Genomic DNA, 19,024 nt, shown 5'->3' on the forward strand with positions numbered 1-19,024 from the left:
TAGTGTTCTGAAAGCTTTACTGGCTGGGGATCAGATGGGTGATGAAATCTCAGGGGATGTATGGGATATGCACACTTCTGACCAGAGAGGACACCCTTTCTACATCTCAGCATTATACAAAACCCTTGGGACTTGGCTGTGACCTTTGTGGAAAGAGAAAAATATCCAAAATGATAAAAGATTGTTTCTGGCACTGGGGCAAAATGGGGGTTACAGTCTTGTGATATTTCTTGCACATCTGACATTCGTACCAGCTCATCCCATCTCCTGAGCCCTCAGCTTCCCTCCGTTGGGTGTGGGCACCACAAAGGAGGTCTGTCTCACTGATTAGTATCATCTCATCAAGTATACACACACACACTCACAACTCCGTACTCCAAGCTGGTACAGCCTGACATAATAGGGCAAAAGCCTCAGGCAGCTGCTCCAGCAGCTCATGCCAGCTGGGCTGCGTCACCCATGCCCCTCTCCTCAGGGTCCATCTCTCCCTCCTCTTCCCCACACCCTTGCCCGCAGGAAAAAGAGCAGCACAGAACCGGGAAATTCTTCATTGGAGACACACCAGACTCCATCTGTATCACACCAGGGTACCGGCGCCCCCAGCGCAGCCCCGCCCTGCCTGTCCTGCACCCCCTCGCAGTGCAGCACGGCCCTGACACTGCCCCCGGGAAGGAAGCCAAGGCCAGAGAGGCTGCGCTGCTGGGAGATGGGGGACTCAGTTTCCCCAAGATGGGCTCCATCTCCTTAGGGACACGGCTGTGTCCTGTCAGGGCTGTCTCCATGTTCTCAGCGGGTTCCACACCCTGGGCAGGGCCCCTCGGTCCTGAAGGGGCTCGGTGGCCCTGCACAGGCTCCAGTCCTGAAGATGCTAGAGGTCTCCTGGCCCTCAGGAAGTTGCCAGGTCCCCAGAAGAGTTCCGTGTCCTTAAGAAAGACTCCATGTCCTCAAGAAACACAACTTGTCTCTTAGCCCTGAGAGGACTCCATGCTCCCAGGAGGAACCCCAGGAAGGGCTCTGTGCCCTGAGGAAGGGTTCCAGTTCTCCCAGGGCCGGCCCTAAGCCCCTCTCAGCTGGCACAGATGCTGCTGACAGTGGCCCCTCCCGGGCCCACAAGGCCCAGCTCCTCCTGCTCATTGATGCACAGCTGGTACCCACAGCCCCGAGCCCGAGCTCCGGAGGGGACCCGGCGGTCAGTTTTGGCACGAGGAGGCAGCAGGAAGCCCACACTGCCAGCGATGAGCATGTGCCAGATGCTGTGAATGTAGAAGTAGTTGTCTCGGGTCTCCACGAAAGCATACAGCAGGATGGCACTGCCCGCGATGAGGCTGCCCGGGCACAGGCAGAAGAGCCAGCGGCGCCACGTGGGCGGGTAGCAGTGTCGGCGGCGGACGCTGCGTACTGTCTGGGGGAGGCAGAGAAGGGAGGCTCAGGAACGACTCCGGAACCCAGGCCAGAGCCGGTCGCTCTCAGGTGTCCCCTGAGCCCTGGTGGTGACCCTCGGCGTCTGCCGAGACGAGTTCGGCCCTGTGAGCAGCACAGTGATGACAACAGGGTCTGGGCCCACCTTAAACTGGAAAGCGGATACCCAAGTCCTGCTGGGACCTCCCCTCCCCCAGCCCTCCCAGCCTTACCCAGGCTGTGGCCAAGATCCCCAGAGCAAAGAGACTCGGTCCAAGCAGGTTCCAGAGTCCATGCCGGTCAAGCTGCAGAGCCATGGACAGCAGCATCGCCCCCAGCAAGTATAGCACCTAGAGAAAGAGGTCTCCAGGGGCTGGGCCAGAGTGGTGAGGGTGCTTGGCCATGCCCCCGGGAGAGGTTGGGAAGTGAATTTCAAATAGATTTGGGCAATGGTTGTCCCCCAGGGCCCTCTCCAGACTGACCTGCTTGACCACAGGCTGTAAGCGAGCCATGGCAATGACAGTGACCCACACGGACATTAAGGAGCCTAGGAAGTCACAGAACTGCAGCACATCATAGTCCATGATGCAGAAAACCACAATGCCAGGCTGGTCACAGGCATGGTAGAACTGGAGGAAGAAAGGACAAGCATTGAGAGAACTCAGGGCAGAGGGCCAGTCTACAAAGCTGGAGAAACAGGCCATGGGGTGGAATGCTGTTGTCAGAAAAGCAGAGGGCAGAGGGTACCAACTGAGCAGAAATGGGAAATGCCTGACTCCCCACCCCTGAGAGTATGGTAAAGAGGCCCAGTCTGTGTCCTACTTTGTATGTACCCGGCAGCCCTGAACCTCGGCCTCACCTTCCTAATCTTCCTGCTTCCAGAATGTCCTGCGAGTGCACCAGGCCTGGGGAGGCCAGGACTCTCAAGCTCAGGCCAATCCTTGCCTATATCTCCTTGAGCTCACACAGGGTCCCACATGTAATCCTCAGCCTGACCCAAGCTCTGGGGCTGGACTGTGACCTCTTGGCCAATCCAAACCCCAAGCCTCATTTGATAGCTCAGACTCTTATTATGTTTCACCTTCAGATCTTGGACTAACTGGTCCTCTGCATCCTTTCCCACCCAGTAACATGGAGGCAGGAGGCAGTAATAAAAAAGGCAGTCTCTAAAGCCATGGAGAAGAGCATGGCACTTTACACCCTGGGGAAGGGACAGTGTTCACCTACCCTACACTGTGGAAACACAGCAAAGAATAGAGTACTAAGGAGTTTAAGAGGGGAGCATGCTGGGGACACAAGGAGAACTGGAATAAGCTCTCTAATATTCTATGACTGATCTATGACTGATCCAAGTATACTAAAAGGTCAAAGAGATTGTTTAAGTTGCAGAAAACCCACAGGGGTAGACTTAAATTAAAGCTTCAGGGTGAGGTGAACAACATGATCCACATTTCACCAGTCCTGACCAGGCCACCGTCACCTCTCAATGCCCACAATGCCATCAGTAAAGCCCATCACGGACTCCACCATGCAGCACAGTTTGTTAGAGGAACAAGCCAATAACTTGTGGCAGCTCACTTTATTAAAACTCCTCAACCTAGAGGAGACAGCATCTTGTCATCATATATTCTAGGCATATATCTGTCTCTTCTACCTGCAGGGCTTCAGCCTGGTTTGTTATTCATGGAGCAGAATCCATTATCAATTGCCATCGCACCCATTCACTGCCACCTCTAACCAGGAGACACAATTTATAGTAAATAAAGTTAAGCAAACTTCACTGGTATAACCATTTACTCATCACCTAGAAGCAACTAGCTGTACCAAATATTGGAATGAGCTATAGCATTCAAAAAACTAAGATCATAGCATTGGTCCCATCACTTCATGGCAAATAGATGAGGAAACAATGGAAACAGTGGCAGACTTAATTTTCTTGGGCTCTAAAATCGCTGCAGATGGTGACTGCAGCCATAAAATTAAAAGATGTTTGCTCCTTGGAGGAAAAGCTGTGACCAATCTAGACAGCATATTAAAAAGCAGAGACATTACTTTGCCGACAAAGGTCCATCTAATCAAAGCTATGGTTTTCCAGTAGTCATGTATGGATGTGAGAGTTGGACCATAAAGATAGCTGAGTCCTGAAGAATTGATGCTTTTGAACTGTGGTGCTGGAGAAGACTCTTGAGAGTCCCTTGGACAGCAGGAGATCAAACCAGTCAATCCTAAAGATCAGTCCTGAACATTCGTGGAAAGGACTGATGCTGAAGCTGAAATGCCAATACTCTGGCCACCTGATGTGAAGAGCTGACTCATTGGAAAAGACCCTGATGCTGGGAAAGACTGAAGGCAGGAGGAGAAGGGGACGACAGAGGATGAGGTGGTTTGATGCCATCACCGACTCGATGGACATGAGTTTGAGCAAGCTCCGGGAGTTGGTGATGGACAGGGAAACCTGGCATGCTGCAGTCCATGAGATCACAAAGAGTTGGACACGACTGAGTGACTGAACTGAAGGCTGGGTTATGTATGGTGGCACCTGGGAAAGACTACCTGAAAGTCTGGAATACTCTCCTATATATTTGGCACACAGTATGTGCTCAATAAATGTTAGTCATCTTATACTTTATATCATGCATATTCATGGGATAATATCCCCACACTAACAGACTTTCCCCTATAAAAAATATATATATATATAGTCTCACAGAAAATTGTGGACTAATTTTTGGTTAGTATTCCTTTTGCATTACCAATAAAAAGAAGTGGTAGAAATAACACAGAAAGACTGGGAGATTTAAGAAAACAAATTCAGACTACAAACTGGCTCCCATCAGTATAATCTAATTTGACATCTTCCTCAATTTTGGCCATTTGTTTACTTATAAGGTAATTTTGGAAAATTACCCTAAATTGTTCTTTCTTTGGAATTTTATATTTTCATAACATAACTCTATAGCTCATCTAACGCTCCAAATAGAGTACCCTGGCACTACAGAATTTTAAATTGAAGATGCAAATATATTCAATCTGTACGAAGACTGGAATATTTGTACTCAGGATAGACTGAAACTTACTGCTGTTCTCTTATTTTCTGCTTCTGTTTCCTCTTGGAAACATCATGGCATTTTGCCAAGGGCCACTGAGAATGATTGTGCTGATGTGAGGAATAGGAGAGGAGGTGGAACAATGAGGAGGTGGGCTTGCAGCCAGGATCTCAGTAATCAGCAAGGAAGGCTGCCGGGGCCCCAGAATGCCAGCTCTGTCTGGGTCTTACCGGATCCAATTATGAGGTCTCTAGCACTGGGAAGGACACATCGCATGAGCTGTATGAGCAAGATGTACAACCTCCATGTCTTATACATTTTCCCTGTCCTTTCTAATATGTGGCTTGGACGTAATTTCTGACCTTTTGGCTGGCTCTCCTTTAAGAGTTTAAGAACTACTAACCTGAGGTCGTTAGTATCTCCACATACTCCTGGGCTTCTGAGATGCTAAATTCAGGTTGGGAATGTATGCACGCATGCTCATTGCCTGGGGCAAGGAGAGCCCTACAGCTCAGTGAAGACATGAGAGGGACCAAGAGGCAGGCTGAATGACAAGTCCGGTTCCTCCACTCACCTCAGGCCTTAACCAGAGTATTTAAACTTTCCTCATCTGCAAAAAAAGGATGATAATAATAATAGCAATACTTCTCCATTGTTACAGTGCTATGGGAAGGATTCAATGAGCAGTGTCTAACACAGAGCCTGTATCAGCAGATGCGGTTTTTCTGTTATCGTTATCTGAACTATCAGTTCAGTTCAGTCGCTTAGTCGTGTCCGACTCTTTGCAACCCCATGAACCGTAGCACGTGAGGCCTCCCTGTCCATCACCAACTCCCGGAGTCTACCCAAACCCATGTCCCTTGAGTCAATGATGCCATCCCACCATCTTATCCTCTGTTGTCCCCTTCTCCTCCTGCCCTCAATCTTTCCCAGCATCAGGACTATCAGCTACATACAAAATCAAGTGCTGGGTTTGTAGCCTGTTTCGTTTTTTTTTTAAACACATTTACATTTTGCATTTTAAACTCCTGGGTAACAAAGCTACTGTCTGCTTCCAGGCCCTGGACAGGAATCAACACACTACTCCCAGGTGCAGACTGTCCTGGATTTAGGACGGGAGAAGACTGCCGCCTCCGGTGCTGGTGCTGACACCTGCAGTAGGACCGATGGGTCCTTATGCGGAGACTGCTGAGGAATGAATGAAGTCTACGCTAAATAAAGAACAGGAAAGAGGGATAACAGGGATCCTGCCTGGGAAAATGGAATCACAAGTAGCTGTACACTTTGGCACACATGGGAAAAGAACAGGAGTTAGAGCAGGACTTTAGGTAACCCCTCAGAGCCTGTATCTTCTCTGTGATCATTTGCTTACTGCTTTATTTACAAAAGTGGAGGCATTGTACCTGGGACCAGGCACTTTTGGCTCCCACAGTGTTCCTACTAGGGGAAGGTATTTTCTTTTCAGGATGATATGCCATCAAACCCAGATGATGAGGAGTCATCTGGTACTGAACACCCTGGGGCCAATTTTCAGGATGCCTCGTGAAGTGCAGGAGACTGGATAAACTCTCCTCACATGATCTAGGCTCCTGACTCATTTAGATATTCTTACTAATTGTGAACCACATTATGTCTGCACACAACTAAGAATATACTGGTGAAACCGCTGTTGCTAGAGGATTTGGTGAGCAACAGTATAAAGGACATCTGGCAATAAAAAAGAAAGAGGAGAATATTGAATATAAAAGTATAATGGAGCATTGTCAGAACCGGTCTAAAAGGGAGGCATTCAGACAAAAATGGGGTGTGCTGTTCTCATGCAGCTTAAGGGGCCAAGGCCTCACTGCATGGCACAGTTATAACCACTGTTCCTCACCTGTGGAGAAGTATCCAGGACCTCAGAACATGCCCCCCCCAGTCCCCACTTCCTCCTAAGATGAGAGGTAGAATTTTTGTGATTTGGACAGAGGTCTGATCTATTAATACTGGACAACAGGGAGGCATGTACTGGTTTCTGTGATATTCTTGTTCCTAAGAAACATGGAAGTGTGAATCCATCTAAGACGTTTGCGGTTCTCATAGGCAGGCACTGTACATCACACGATGCCAAGAGCCCACGGATGAGATGAACAGATCCCTAGATGTAAGCATCTCAGGGGAATTGTGTAGACACAGTTCCGTATTGTAGGTCTGAGCTTCTGGGCTGGCGTGTTGAGGTAAAGGTCCCCTCAGCCCTTAAAGTGGACAGGTAGGGTGCAGGATGCTGAAGACCCCATGCTGCCTGCAGTGGCATCATCTTAAGTGGCAAGCAGCCTTGTTCATTTATTCCCATGTGTCTTATTAAAATGATCGTGCTCTATACATGCCATGATGGGAAGCGGCGGGGAAGCCCTGCTGCAGAGGACAGCGAAGAGCGACAGCTCTAAACCCGGGAGGCCGGTGGTGGAAACACAGACCCTCACCCCCCACCGCGAAGGACTGGGTGCAGACACTGACGGCACCGCATACCGTGGAGAAGAACATGGTGAAGGTGTAGACAGCTGCTTCCAGCACATATCGACTCCGAATGGCCAGGACCACCGGTGGCAAAAACATGAGGTTGCTCAGGCAGAGCAGTAGTGTGGACAGCAGCTGGAACCCGTAGGTGAGCGCATCCGCACTGTCCGTGCAGCCCCAGCCCCGCCATCCTGCAATGGGACGGGCACAGGGTGGAAGATGTCAGAAGGCAGCCCAGGGTTCAGCAGACACTCCTGCTGGCCCTCCTGGTCAGGCCCTACTTCACTGCCAGGGAAGGGCACCCTGACCCCGCACCACCCTCTCCAAACCCTGCTACACAGGTTACCACCTCGCGCCCCAGGTGGACTCCCTCACCAGCCCAGCCTGCTCACCGGCCTTGCACTCGCAGGCCGCGTACAGGTAGTTGTGCGTGCGCAGCAGCTTGCACTGGCCGTAGGGCCCGCAGTCATCTACACACGGGGACAGGAAAGTTCGCAGCCGCACCTCCGCCGTCGCGTTTCGGCATCGCACGAACCTGTGCACAAATTCGCGGTCACCTGGCACTCAGGCGCATCCTTCCCGGCCGCCACTGAGGCCCCGCCCTGCTCACCGAGGCCCCACCCCGCACAGGGAGCGCAGGGTCAGGAACCAGGTCCCCGTCTGCGGAAACGGGATTCTCAGCCTGGCCACTCTGGAGGCGGCACTGACCGTGAGCAGGAAGCCAGCCAGGGACTCTGAGGGGACAAGGGAGAAGCCAGTGTGGGGTCAGGGCCTAAGGAACCCTCACCCACCTGCCCCCAGTTCCCAGACGCCCTAGCCCATCTTTCCTCCATACCCTACCCCTGCCCTGGTCTTCCAGCCCCTCTTCTTCCCCTGTTCCTCCCCCTACCTTTGGAACAGGTCACTGCGGCATCCCCCAGGCTCAAGGGCACCTCATGAGTCAGGCATCCAAACACTGTCACATTTTCCTGGCGCAGGGAGCTCTGGGCCGGCAGATACAAACATGAGGCTGTCACATCCTCTAGGTCTTCCCACCACCACCCCCAGATTCCTCCACCTCTTAACCCTTCCCTAGAAACTCCTCCAGGCCCTCACCTAACACCCCTGGTCCTATAGGTGCTCCCACAGGAAGCACACCCACCCCCTTCATTCTTACAACCAAAAAATGGGGAAACACCATCATAGAGATCATAGCAGAGATCTTTCAAAGACTGATGAGAAGCCAAGGCCACTTCCAAACCCTTTCTTTGGGCAGAATTGTTTAAATTCTGTCTAGGCAAGAGACAGCACCCACTTTTTCAGTCCTACCTAGCTTTTTGGGGGGTGGGGGGAGAGGAAGAGCACTGTTGCTGGATGTAGAAACTAGCTGTGAAAAAGGTCTGCAATTGTGTGGCTCATCAATCATCATCACATCTTCACATAAGCCTGAAAGCAGGTGTGTAAAGATATGCACGCTTCCTCAGGTGAAACGATTCTATGTACTAGTGGTAAGAGAACACCTGTAGGATTAAATGTAGCAACCTGGCTGGGATTAAAAGAAACTGGATACCCACAGGACTAAATGAAAAGGGTTGTCTACAAGAATAAAGGTAACAGGATCCCATAAGCTCACCTCATTCGAGAAGGATTTGGGGCAGCTTATTAAATACAAATAACGGGACAGAATCAATGCATGAGGGAAATTTATACATCAGGATAAGAAAAGAAAGTCTGTACCTAGATGTGGGCCATATATTTGACACTGACTTTCAAGCAACCAAAGCAAGGAAACATGAGTTACCACGTTTGTGAGTCCACGCAATAAGTTAATCAGGGTCTTGGGAGAAGCACTGCACCCAAAGGGATGGTTCTCAGTTAAATTCATATCAAAGCAGCACTGTGTGCTGCCCTGTCTCCAATGCTTAGCTGCAAGAGTGAACTTCATGCAACTTGCTCCTAATTTCCCTCAACGCAAGCCCAGAACACACCAAAGTTTTATTCAGCAAAAGCCATTCTGGTGGGAACCAGAAAATGTCCTCTAGGTGTGCAGTTCTCTGTTCCAAATGCCCAGTTCTTGATGCAAGGGAAAACATCAAAATGCTTGGAGGGAAAGATCAGAGTAGGTGTGCCAATATACCTCTCAGAATAAACAGAACAGGTGCTCTGAGGTATGTAGCAGTGTCACAGCATGCAGATGATAGAATGTAAGCAAATGCCCTTTAGAGAAAATAAACAAGAATGCAGAGAGTGACAGGGCAAGACAGTAGGGGAGGCAGGCCTCTCCTTTCCAGAGACAGAGGAAGAGAATGCATGTGGCTGGGCTCTGACACAGACTCTACAGTTTCAAGGCCAAATCAAGGCTTCACTGTCATTGCCCAAAGGCATGGCAATAAGCAAACACAAAATATGTAGTCTTAGCCAGAACACCATCAGAGAAAATTTGAGTATGAAAATAAGGAATGTCTTGGGGTTGAAGAATCAGCTCTGTCCTAACCAGCAGGATCACTAGAAAGCTCTGAGCCATGTCCCACAAAATACCACCTCAAGTCACAAACCAGGTATCAGATGGACTGATAGGAAAATGGTCCCTGCCCCAGAGCTGAGGAATAGTAAAGTTAAAATGATTCATGATTCTTGGCTCAGGGAACAGTAGATAAATAATTAGATCAATGCCAACCCAAGACAGTTGCCAAAGGCTTGAAAGGGCTCTGCTCTCAGCCCAGTCTTGTTCAGTGCTGAAAATAATGACTAAGAGTTTAGAAGTGTGTGAATTACACAAAGTAGTAAAGACCCACAGTTCAAACCAATGTTAGGCAATGCCTCAAAGATGAACATAAATTCTTCCACTCAGGTTAAAAAGTGCACTGCAAAAATACAAGATAGGAATTGGCAGCTGTTCACATGAACCATGCTCAGAGCATGAAAATGTGTGTGGTCCTTGGTTACAACTAGATAAACACATCAGTTACTGTGGATAAGGACTAGGACATATAACGAAAAAGCTAAGCAGTTGTGTTACGGGGGCATCTTCCTCTATTTTCCAAAGCTTTTATATGTGATCCTATCATTTTTATAATAAAAAAGCAAATGTATGTAACTGTTTTGAAGCAAAAAAAAAAGGAAGAAAAACGATCCAGAGGTCTTAGTCTACCATGAGCCTCAGGTGAGGCAGCAGCTGAAAGAGGCACCTTGCTCTCAGGCTGCACAAACGCTGCCTGCCACCCAGGTCAGACCGCCTGGGATCACTTGTTTCAGAGGCATGATAGCCAGAAGCATGGCCAGAGGGGACAGCAGAGGAAGAGGGGCCTCGGATGTGGAGGCTGCTCAGCTTTGGCAAGGCTGAGAGGCACCTGAAAGGCTGGGCAGGGGTGCAGCAAATGTACCACACTAATATAAAACGGAAGTAAAAGGGGAGACTGCGTGGGGAGAGGGGAGGACTCAACTTACTTTCCTTGATTTTCCTGTAAGCCTGAAACTACTCTGGAAAATAAAGTCTTATTTTTTTTATAAAAGGACAGGAGTAGACTACTGGATATAGCTTCTAGGACAAAACAAAGATCAGTGGGTAAAAATCCACAGAGACAAATTTTGATGGAATGCCAAGAATGCCTCTAGCGATCAGAGCTGTCTAAACATGGACTGCATGGCCTCAGTGAGTGGTAAGCTCCCCATAACAAGCAATACGTGAGAAGCAACGAACACCTGCCACGGAGAGAGGCCTTTAGGGAGTGGCAGGTAAGCCTATAAAACTAGGGAAGTCTGAATCCCTCTGCGCTGCCCTGGCTGACCCAGCCCATTTGCAATAAATGCTCAGAGCGCATGTGTTGACCAGAAGTGGGCTGAGGGATAGTCTCTAACCATAAACTGGAAGCAACCTGGACGGGCTTCCTGGAGGAGGTAAGGGCCTTTCACCCCTGACATCGTCTCCTTCAGGTTCCCCCACAGGGTGACCTCCCTGCCCTCCACAAAGAGTACCACGTTGAGCTGGAGCTCCAGGCTGAGCACACCTCCGCTGTCCAGCACTGGCAGCAGCCTCAGGGCAAACACAGCCGGGCGCTCGGGAGGGAGGGCCACGCTGGGGCCAAAGAAGACGTAGAAGTGGACGGAGAAGGTGTCCAGTTCATTGCGCAGCGTCGGGCGTACCGGCCAGCAGTGCTCAGGTGGGGACGTGGCCCCAGGCCCCTCGGCAGGGGTCCCGAGGGATGGTGGCTCTGGGGGCAGCGGCTGGTTGCCCAGTGACTGGGGCATGTTCATGGCAGCTCCGGGGACCAGGGCACGGGACAGGCTGGGCTGTGGGCACTCTGTGGGGCAGAAGAAATCTGAGCTGTGGCCTGCCGCCCTCCCAGTCCTGCAGCCCCACCACACACTGGATCTGAGCCACATAGGGTTTAAGAGAGGGTGGGGTGGGAGAGGACTTGAAGCAAATATCCCTGTGGTGTTTGCCATCTAAAGTCACAGGACTGGGTCCAGGCACTTCCTAGAGGTCACAGCTAGTGGAATGTCATGTTGGAGGGACTGAAGGTCATCTCTCTCTCCCCAGTGGCAGCGAGGGCACTGCTGAAACAGAAGATGGACCCTCTCACTGACCTGCAAGGGCTCTGGCAAGAACCATGTCCCAAAGGTCCTAGCTGTCCCTGCCTGCCCCATTACACTGGGAGGTTAGATCAAGGAGAGTAAGTCCTTTAGTAAGCCTAAGTCAGGTACCAAAAGTGACCTGAAGGCCTTCTCATGACGTGAAGCTCCAGGTGGGAAGGCTTTGGGGAATAAGGGAGCCGGATGGTGCTGGGGAGGTCATAGGGACATGGCCGAGGACCAATGGGCACAGCCATCATGCCTAACTCTTCCCAGTCACGATGTCAGCACAAGCCAGGTGGCTGGGGCAGGTGCAGGGCTTCTGACCTTGCAGCCACACGCACAGCTGGAAGCGGACGGTCCTGCCGGGGCCCCGGGATGGTGTCTCCACACGCACGTAGACCCAGTGCCCCCAGGGGGGCAGTGCCAGCTCCAGCTGGCATACTGAGGCTCCTCCACAGGCCACAGAGCTTGAGTTGTGCAGGGGTGGGGCCTTGGGACGTAGGCGCAGTGTCAGGGGGCAGGTGGATGCCCCACGGCCCCCTACACACACCAACTGTGCTGAAACCCTGTAAGTGAAGCTGGGCACGAAGACCCTGGGCAGAGGGGAGGGTGGAAATGAGAAAAGACAGGGTACAGAGAGGTGAGAGGGACACAGGATGAGGGGAGCACTGGGAATAATGGAGGGTAGGGGACAGAGGAGAACAGGAGGCCTTTTCTGGTCTTCCCCTCCATGCTAGGAGAGAGGGAGGGGTCAGACCCCCCCTGGGGTTCTGGGTGGCCCAGCAGTCTAGGCTGGCCAGGGGGAGCGCAGGATCAGCAGGCAAACTGAGGCCAGGGAGAGAAGATGGGAAGGGCCCCAGGTGGGGGAGCACTCGACTTACTTGTACAGGGCTGAGCGATTGTGGGCGGAGAGGGTCTGCTCAGAGGGTCTCCCAGGCACCAGCACGGCCACATCCAGCAGACGCCGGACAATCAGCTGCGGCTGGAGGAGGTACTGACACTCATCCTGGAGACCCTGAGGCACAAGCAGGGGTGGCAGGAGGGGAGAGACCACAATGCTCTACTAAAGCGAGGCCAACAGCCTGCGGAGGTGGGACAGACCTCCTCTGGCCCTCCTGCTTCTGGGGCTGTGACTACGGTCTCTCTAAGCTCTGGGTCCTTCCTCGGTCTGCAGGGTCTGCTATGATCCTCAGCATTGGCTGAGGATTGGGGTTTTGAGGGCCTCAAACCCCATTGAGGTTTGGGGGCTCAAATTCAAGCCCCTCCTGACAGGCCCTGCCTGCCCCTCCTTCAGTAATCCCTCCTGCACACCCCCAGACAGCCCATCAAGGTCATTTCAAACCAGCCCATTCCCCTACCAAGGCCACAGGAACTAACACTCTTTGGGCACTAGCATGCCCCCAAATAAAGTTCCTTAAAGGCCTCCAGTCCAAACCTCCCCACTTCCCCCATCTGAATCTCTCATTTCCTTTATTTTCCACCTGCCCTTCCCAAGTGTCAATACCTGTCCAGCCTCTGCTTTAATACCCCCAGGGAAGAGTCACCCTACCTCCCCAGGCAAACTCCAGACTACGGGTAACTTGAAAACAGAAACCTGGTCTTATTTTTGCTCCTCCAGACACAAAGCCTAATGTAAAGTGCACACCTCACAAATGAATGTTTGCCGAATAAATGAGTAAGTGAATTAACCCAGCTGGGGCAGCTGTGACTTTTCTGAAGCCAAAGCCTATCTTCTGTCTCCCCATATTGCTCTGCCTCAGGGGCCCTGGATACATCCGCTCCTTCTGTCTAAGCCTGGGTTCCTTCTGTCACTGGGGGAGAACCACCACGTCTCCCCGAGCAGCTCTTCTGGATAAAATCACTAACACTTCTCTACTCAGGGGACACCACCTGGGCCCAGGCAGCTGCACCATCTCCAGTGAGGACGGGCTTGTTAGTTCCAGCATCTGCACCTCTCTGGCCCTCAGTCCCAGCAGTTCAGGGGAGCAGGGTGGAGAGGTGGGGGGGCCTTACTAGGTTTCTCTCATCTTCTGGACAAATTGCCTTACACTAGCCCAATAAACTAGAGGCGACGGTTCACTTTTGTGGTTCTTCTGACCAAGACATACCATTAGCCTTGATCTGGGACAAGAATTCCAGGCTCTGACATCCCACTGAGTCCCTTGTCATGGAACAAGCCAGCCAAGGCTTGTTTGTTGACTTGTAGCAAAGTACTCTTGCCTGGAAAATCCCATGGACGGAGGAGCCTGGTAGGCTGCAGTCCATGGGGTCGCTAAGAGTTGGACATGACTGAGCTACTTCACTTTCGCTTTTCACTTTCATGCACTGGAGAAGGAAATGGCAACCCACTCCAGTATTCTTGCCTGGAGAATCCCAGAGACAGAGGAGCCTAGTGGACTGCCATCTCTGGGGTCGCACAGAGTCAGACACGACTGAAGTGACTTAGCAGCAGCAGCAGCAGCAGCAGCAAAGCTCCACAAGGCTGGAAGGGGGACTTGATGGGTGCCAGTCCAGAACATCTTCTTACCCTCTGCCTGGAATTTTCCTGTGCCTTTTTTATCACTTCATTCCCAACAACTATCACACCCCCCAGCACATACTAGGTGCTAGAAAATATCTGCTGAGTTAAAGAACAAGTGTCAAAAGAAGTCCCTTCAGAAAGCTCCTAAACCAACCTTGTTGCTCAGAAACCTCCATCTCTGATATACAAAGCAGATGTCCCTCATCTTTGGTGAGGACCAGAAATACTCTCATGAGTTATTTTACTGACCCCACTTCCTAAGGTAGGAATCACCACCATAATAATCTTGCGGTTAATGAACCTGAGGGTGGGGACTCACACTCAGGAGATAGCCCGCATCCTTACTAGACGGTCCAGAAGGAGGAAACACCTTGTTCCATGTCTTGCTTGCTGTTGGCCTAACAAAGGATCAGTGGACATGACCTCTCTGGTTAAGATGTGCTTCTTCCTGAAACTGTATCATGTGCATGTCTAACACCTCCCTTATTGTGTGGATTCAAGTGTTCAATCAGTGGAAACCAGGGAAGGTGCACAAACTTTCACCCTGACACAGAACCACAGAAAGGGCACCAGAAATCAGGTCTCAAGAGCTGCCGAGACAAAAGTCAAGCGAGAGCATCCAAACTCTATCAACAGCAGCAGTCATGGAAGGAATCAGGCCAAAGCGAGGCAGGCTGAGAAACCAGGAGGGCCCAAAGTGAGGAGTGGAGTGAGAAGTGATCTGAAAGAAGCTGGCGTGGAAGACCTTCAGTTGATTCCTAGATTGTACTAGTACAGGTGGGCTAAGTTTCTATAGAAGCACCTGAGCCTCTGGGTGAGGCTTGCAGGCTGAAGATGCCCAAAGATCTTGGTCTCTGTGGCCATCTCTGTGGGAATATTCCAGCGTTCGGGACAGCTCCAGCCCACAGTTAGCTGGCACCAACCAACATGGAAGCAAATGAGGGCTGGACACATGGCAGGGGGCAGGAGTGGAAGCAAAAAGGCCACTGAGGAGGTTACTGTGACGGCCCAGCAGATGGCTGAGGGAAGGTGCTAAGAGTGAACAGAGAAGTAGATGTATCCAGGACATGCTTTAGAAAGACAGTCTCAAGACTTTTTCTTTATGGATTAGTTGTGTGAAAATAAGGAAAAAGAAGAATCAAGTATGACCCCTAAATGTGGGGCTTTGAGCAACTGGTGACTGACTGGTTGTGCCATTTACTGAGAAGATTAGAGAATGAAGAGGCTCAGACTTGGGAGACATGAATTAGGACTTCAAGAGATTCTTGACTTCAGGCTTTGTTTGGATGTGTACTTGTTAAGTTTGAGACAGGTCTTAGACATCGGAGATGTCAAGTAAGCCACTGGGGATAAAATCTGAGAATCAAATAAATTAGGGCTCGCTTAAAACTCTTGGAAGACATGAACTTATAGATGGTATTTAAAATGACTGTGCTGGAGACACTTAGTAAGAGAATGGAGAAATAAAAAGGAGTTATCCCAGGACCAAGCTTTGGGTACCACAACACAAACAGATCAAGCAGAGGAGAAGACAGGAAGGGAGACAGAGGAGGGAGTGGTGGGCAGGAAGAAAACCAGGACGGTTCTGTAAAGTCACAAAGGACAAGAGGAGAAAATATTTCAAGAGGAAAGAGGTACTAGGTAACAGCTAGTTACTAGTTAACTCTGGAGAGAGAACATGGGGACTGAAAGGGGATGAAGGGAAGAGGAAGACTTACTTTTCACTGTATGCCTTTTGTACCTTTTGAAAGTTGTACCAGGTGCATATATTACCTATTTGAAATACAAACAAAATAATTTAGAAGGAGGAGGAAGAGCAGAAGGAAGACGGTTCACAGATCTGAACCCCTTCAGTTGAGAGGCTGAGTGAGCCACACTTAAGTCCGAGCTGGTTGAGTCAACTGAATCTGCTCCTTTCTTTTCCTTATGGTTGTTTTCATTATTTTATCTGCTTTCACTTGCTTTCAAATCTTGGAGCTGGGAAGAGGAAGCATTCAAGGAGAACTGTGCCCCAGGCATTTGGAGAACTTCTCCTAATAAGGCACTTGGATGCCAGATGTTACCCAAAACCCAAAGGCCAGCCTTTCAGGACAGACTGGCAGCTGGACACCACAGGATGAATACATGCTCCAACACAAGACAGGCAAGGAGATGGAAGGCAGAGGTTAAGACAGAAGAGGTTGACGGAAGGAAGGATGAATGATACCGGTTTCAGAAACATGAGTTTGAGAAGATGGCAGAAGGGCAACAAATATTTGCCAAGCCCCTACTATGTGCCAGGCTCTGTGCTGGGTGCTAGGAACACAGTAACACAGTAACAAAGTAAAACTAACACACACAAAGGGCCACAGAAGTATGGGACCAGAGCCCAGGAGAGTGGCCTGGGCTAGATAAGTCACCTTCCTTTTACAACATGTTAAGGCTCCCTATCGCTCTCAGGATAAAGCTCTAACTTCTAGACCCTTCCTGATCTGGCCCCTGTTCACCACTCCAGCTCCCTCACTCACCCTCACACTGAACCACTTCAGCTCTCCCTTCTCACCTTCAGCCCATGCTACTCTCAGCACCTGGAATGACCCCTTCCCTGCTTTCTCAACATCAGATCTCACTTCCTAACAGTTTCTTAAAAGCTAAAACCACCTCTCCACCACACCACCCAGCTGAGTTATAAACCTCTCCTTTGTCCTCTTAAAATGCCTTCCATATCTCACTAATATACATCTTATTTATCTGTGTCTCTAGCACCCAACCCAAGGCCAGTGATAAAGCCGGTGCGCAAAGACTAAGGTCTAAAGGGAGCTCATCCCCAAAGCTGAGGAACACTGCTGCCTTCTTATTGCTGGCACCCTTCAGTTCCCACCCAAGGATATCCCTGAACCCACATAATTTCCTGGGGTTGCTAAGCCTCATGGGAAGTCAGGACCATGGGACAAGGAGGAGGCAAGGCAAGAAGTTGGAGTTCTAGAGGAATGCTCTGGACAACCCTCCAATAGGCTTGCTTCTAGAGAATTAACCAGAGAACTTAAGAATCCTTACAGGCCCAGGACTTCCCTGGTGGTCCAATGGATAAGAATCCACCTGCCAATGCAGAGGACATGGGTTCAATCTGGTCCACATGCCTCAGAGCAACTACTCCTGTGCACAACTACTGAGCCCAAGAGCCACAACTACCGAAGTCTGTGATCTGCAGCAAGATAAGCCACCACAGTGAGAGAGGCCCACGCACAGCAACAAAGTGTAGCCTCCACTCATTGCAACTAGAGAAAGCCCGTGTGCAGCAGCCAAGACCCAGCACAACCAAAATAAATAAATTTTTTTAAAAATACACTTTAAAAAAAAGAATCCTACAGGCCCATATGAGATTCCAAAAGATAATCAAATTTTTAGAGGAAACATAAAGAAGATCCTTGCCTCTCTTCCCCCAACCTCTAAAACAGGGCTGACTGGAGAGCTCCAGCTGTCATGGGGTCCACTCACAGCTGCCACTCCCTGGCAAGGTATAACTGTGCCCATTCTCTCTCACCTCACCACACCCAGAGATCTCTCCTGGCTAGGACTCCGGCTTGCAGTACCAAGCTCCTCAGGCCCCACTGGCTATATCTAGATGCACATGGGCACATCAGACCTGGTTCTGATCTTACCTAACCAGGCTTCAGCTCCCATAATCGCAGCCCAGGCCTAGACGCCAGGTTCCTCTGGTTTAATCAGAAAGGTTGTTGGGTAATTACAGCATGGCTCCTGAAGGATTTTCTCGTCTCACAGAGAGAGTCAAGGATCACAGCTGGGATCACAAACAAGCTCTCTGGGATTTGGCCAAAGACTTAAGAAGATATTCCTCCTAATATAAGAGACCTTGGATCTGACGGGAGTCAAGAACCTAAAGCCCAGAGCCACTTCCGGGCAAGTTCCCAGCCTGTTCTCACCCAGAGGGCTGCCAGGCCTGGAGAGGAAGTTCTCCTGTCCTTCACTCTCAGGAAAACCTATCACTGAGGGCTCAGCCTGAGTTCCCATCAGCGTGAGTTCCCATCTCTGGCAACAGCAGGGCCAGCACACTTGTCCCTGTGTAATTCTCAGCTCATTCAAAAGCACTATAAAACCTCTGAACGCCGGGCCTCAGCGGAAGGGGAAGGGGAGTTTGACACAGTCCAGAGCGCCTGTCCTCGAGGAACTCACCCTGGAGAGAGACATCTGGTCGAATCCTCACCTGACTGGGGATTTCTGTTCCTCCCAGTTCTCAGAGGCCAAAGCCCACTCACTTTCTTGTTCTGTGTCCTGTTCTTTAAATCCTGCTCAGCTCACACTTGTGCTAGGTCCTCTGCCGTTACCGCTGGCACCACACACCTGGCCATCCCACTCTGACATGGCCACCGTGTCCCAACCTCCCTTCCTGCTAACAGACAGGAAGAAATCCTCTCCCTGTGATGAAGAGGGCCAGCCTGCCCAGTATCTGAGAGTGGCAGGAAAACTCAGCAGCATTTCCTTCCCTTCAAACCAGAACACAGAAGCAACCTGACCTTGACCCCACAATACTGGAGACCTTTAAGAAGCTCTGATCTATGCAATCACTGATATCTGGGGGAAAGGAGGGCAACAGTCAGATTGGACACCAGTTGCCCAAAGCCTCCTCTTAACAGGAAAGGGCTTGCCTATCACTGAGTGTTCTCTTACCCTCTTCATAAGGTGTAGGGACTGAAATTATGATAGAAGAGGAACATGTACTCCCAGAGGGACTAATGACTGGGCTGCAGCCTACAAGACTCTGCAGGGCTATCACCAACCAAGACGTAGATCACCAACCAAGAGGTAGAACAAGACTAGCCTTGGGTTTGTGCCGCAGCATCTGACCAGTCCCTGGCTGGCTTCTGACCACCGTGATTAACCCTGCATCTTCCAATAGGAAGAGACACCACTCCCCAGTACCAGGCTTCTGATGACAGGCTCTGGACTTTCCCTCTAGCTTACCTGGACCCACGGTGTCTCCTAAGGGTCCCAAAGTGCCTCCTGCAGA

The 19,024-nt window shown here is 50.6% G+C and overlaps 1 protein-coding gene across 6 annotated transcripts in view; it reads right to left on the minus strand.

Annotated features, from left to right (window-relative positions):
* TMEM8B (transmembrane protein 8B) overlaps nt 1–19,024 on the minus strand; it is a 25,010-nt gene continuing 5,986 nt past the window's right edge. The window contains exons 4-13 of one of the 6 annotated variants that reach the window (XM_069576204.1): nt 12,377–12,510; nt 11,820–11,985; nt 10,896–11,221; nt 7,831–7,924; nt 7,552–7,675; nt 7,334–7,476; nt 6,954–7,132; nt 1,881–2,027; nt 1,632–1,748; nt 1–1,402 (exon numbers count right to left, since the gene is read on the minus strand). In XM_069576204.1, the coding sequence (XP_069432305.1) occupies nt 1,067–1,402; nt 1,632–1,748; nt 1,881–2,027; nt 6,954–7,132; nt 7,334–7,476; nt 7,552–7,675; nt 7,831–7,924; nt 10,896–11,174 (1,419 nt within the window). In that variant the 5' untranslated portion in view covers nt 11,175–11,221; nt 11,820–11,985; nt 12,377–12,510 and the 3' untranslated portion in view covers nt 1–1,066. Of the gene's footprint in view, nt 1,403–1,631; nt 1,794–1,880; nt 2,028–6,953; nt 7,133–7,333; nt 7,477–7,551; nt 7,676–7,830; nt 7,925–10,895; nt 11,222–11,819; nt 12,089–12,376; nt 12,511–19,024 lie in introns of all 6 variants that reach the window. The other 5 variants (XM_069576201.1, XM_069576202.1, XM_069576203.1 and 2 more) reach the window with 5 other exon arrangements.

The sequence above is a fragment of the Ovis canadensis genome, chromosome 2 (genome assembly GCF_042477335.2).
Source record: "Ovis canadensis isolate MfBH-ARS-UI-01 breed Bighorn chromosome 2, ARS-UI_OviCan_v2, whole genome shotgun sequence".
NCBI classification, from domain to species: domain Eukaryota; kingdom Metazoa; phylum Chordata; class Mammalia; order Artiodactyla; family Bovidae; genus Ovis; species Ovis canadensis.